Source organism: Bison bison, unplaced genomic scaffold (genome assembly GCF_000754665.1).
Source record: "Bison bison bison isolate TAMUID 2011002044 unplaced genomic scaffold, Bison_UMD1.0 scf7180017864479, whole genome shotgun sequence".
Lineage (NCBI taxonomy): Eukaryota > Metazoa > Chordata > Mammalia > Artiodactyla > Bovidae > Bison > Bison bison.
The window spans coordinates 367,716-370,539 of NW_011495039.1; the positions used below are offsets into that span (position 1 = coordinate 367,716).

Here is a 2,824-nt window from a genome sequence, read left to right on the forward strand (position 1 = left end):
CCAACAAAGGTCCGTCTAGTCAAGGCTATGGTTTTTCCAGTAGTCATGTATGGATGTGAGAGTTGGACTATGAAGAAAGCTGAGCACCAAAGAATTGATGCTTTTGAACTGTGGTGTTGGAGAAGACTCTTGAGAGTCCCTTGGACTGCAAAGAGATCCAACCAGTCCATCCTAAAGGAGATGGGTCCTGGGTGTTCATTGGAAGGATTGATGCTAAAGCTGAAACTCCAGTACTTTGGCTACCTCATGTGAAGAGTTGACTCATTGGAAAAGATCCTGATGCTGGGAGGGATTGGGGGCAGGAGAAGGGGACAACAGAGGATGAGATGGCTGGATGGCATCACTGACTTGATGCACATGAGTTTGGGTGAACTCCAGGAGTTGGTGATGGACAGGGAGGCCTGGTGTGCTGCGATTCATGGGGTCGCAAAGAGTCAGACACAACTGAGCAACTGAACTGAACTGAACTGAACTGAATAGAGCAGAAACTCTATAGATTAGTGATTGGTTAGGATTGGGAAGGTGGAGAATTTGGAGGAGGGTATAATGGGAGTATAACTAAAGTATTTCTTTTCAAGGTGATAAAAATGTTCTAAAACTCACTATAGTAATGGTTGCACATATTGTGAATATAAATAAACCCATAGATCATTTTATACCATAATAAACCACTGTACACTGTAAGTGATTTGCATGGTATATGAACTATATCTTGGTAAAGCTATTTGAAAAAAAAGTATGTTCCACTTGTCTCCCCTTTTATCTCTGCTATAGGACATAAATAAGTTTATCATAAACTTTATTTTCAACTTTACCATGCAAGGAGCTTAGAACATGGTAACGGTTAATATTCACCTTCAGTAGAGAGGTTGTGCATGCTAAGTTGCTTCAGTCTTGTCCAGCTCTTTGCAACCCCATGCACTGTAGCCCACCAGGCTTCTCTGTCCATGGGATTCTCCATGCAAGAATACTGGATGGGTTATTATAAAGGGCAAGAAGGGGTAATGTGGGCTATAGTAAACACTGAAGCAAACTCCTCTGTAAATATTGGTCATTTTTCTGGAAACATTATCTAAATGTAAGAAGCACATATTAATATTTACATTTTATTACATGTATTCTGAACAGTTCTTAACGAAGATCTACTTAATGTGTAAGCAGCCAAATAAAGCATGAATCAATGATAGCTTGTTGTGGCCTATCATTTTCGGAAATACCTTAATTGGGTTCTAACATTCTTTTTACAATTTTTCATGGGAGAGTGCTTGCTCTCCCTGTTTTACAGAGCAAACTTACCTTAGTCAACTGGATGAAGAGCAACAAGCTGATAAAGTAAAAGTATGCACTTATCATTTATAAATGTTCACCCAATCTTTGTTTTAAAAGCTGCAGATAATTTTACACTGATTAATTTCTGAAAAACATACGGAAACTTACAAGTAAGTTTTATTTAATGCTCCTATCTGTGCAAACACAAAACAATCAGGAAGGACAAACGAATGTTGTTTTAACTTATTGTATTTTAAACCAAGTGTTCTTTGTCCTGGATTAAAGTGATTTCTTCTCAGAGATCTATTTTACAATAGCAAAACTGATTTTAACCGATATACGAAAGATATCATACACAAAACTTACTGAATTATTGTTAGGGTAAAATATTAATTTATTATTTCCAGGGGTAGAGAAGAAGTGGTGTAGTTTGGAACTGAACTCCTTTCGGATTATTTCAAATCCAGTTGTCGCCTAGGACACCTGGAAGATTCAGCAAAAGTTTCTTACAGTAAATTAAAGGGACGTTAAGAAGCGGGTATCAGCAGGAAACAAAAGGACAAAAACGGAACGGAGGGTCTTAACAGCAGAAGGGAAGGCAACAATCCCTTGTGCGCAAAGGAAAACTGACGAGCACCAAGGTTGTAAAGTGACCATTTCAAAGAGGGCGGAAGGATAGCGCGGAGGTCGGTATGGGACAGACTGGATGCGGCCGTGTAGATGCACAGGCACGCTCCACGCGTCGTCCGGGAAGTGAGCCCCCCTCCTCCAAAGGCCCAAGTGGCGCCCCTGAGCTCCCATCCGCCAGAGCCCTACCTGGCCAACCTTTCCCGGAGACCAAGAGCATCCACGCCAGCGTCAGCACCCAAACTCCGCCAAGCATCGCTGGCTGCCACAGGTGGGACAAAGACGTCACTAAGCCCTGGTCGTGGGTGCGGGCGAGAAGGTGCCACCGCAGCTCCTCCATCCTCCTATCACAAGACAGTCCGTTTCTGGTAGCCCTTCAGGGTCGTTGCGCGTCCTCGCTGTAGGACCCGGGGGTCCTTTCCAGTTATAACTCCGAGAGCCTGGTGGCTCCTCCTTCCCAAACCCCGCCCGCCCGCCGGAAAACCACGCCCAACTTGTCCCGAACACCGCGGTGCGCCCCGCGGTGTCCTCGCTAGGGCTGCACCACCCTGGTTGCCAACAGCAGTCGTACTTTCAGGGAAAAGACTCCCAGGTTGTAAACTTGGAATCTCGCATCTCGCTGCTTTAGAATTTGGTAATCCCAGAAACTCTTCAGATGGACCTCCAAAAAAAAAAGTGCCTTGTAGGGGTCTGTTGGAAGAGGCAGTGCCCTTGATTATACCCACAGGTGGGCTGTTTACCTGATAATCAGGTGTGCTGGTTTGTCCTAAAAGGTGCTTCTCAGAAGTTGCTCCTGCCACTTTAGGCCTCAGTGATGAATGATGGGAGCAGGAAGTACAGATTAATGTTTCACCATTAGTAGCTCTCTTCCTGTGTTTATATGGCAGGTTTTTCAGAAGCAAAGAGGAGAGCATTTAGATATTTAAAT

The 2,824-nt window shown here is 43.9% G+C and overlaps 1 protein-coding gene across 1 annotated transcript in view; it reads right to left on the minus strand.

Annotated features, from left to right (window-relative positions):
• VWDE (von Willebrand factor D and EGF domains) overlaps window positions 1–2,336 on the minus strand; it is a 78,001-nt gene extending 75,665 nt beyond the window's left edge. The window contains 1 exon segment of the mRNA XM_010862176.1: window positions 2,086–2,336. Within this exon segment, the coding sequence (XP_010860478.1) occupies window positions 2,086–2,236 (151 nt within the window). The 5' untranslated portion in view covers window positions 2,237–2,336.
• Between the last annotated feature and the right edge of the window lie 488 nt (window positions 2,337–2,824).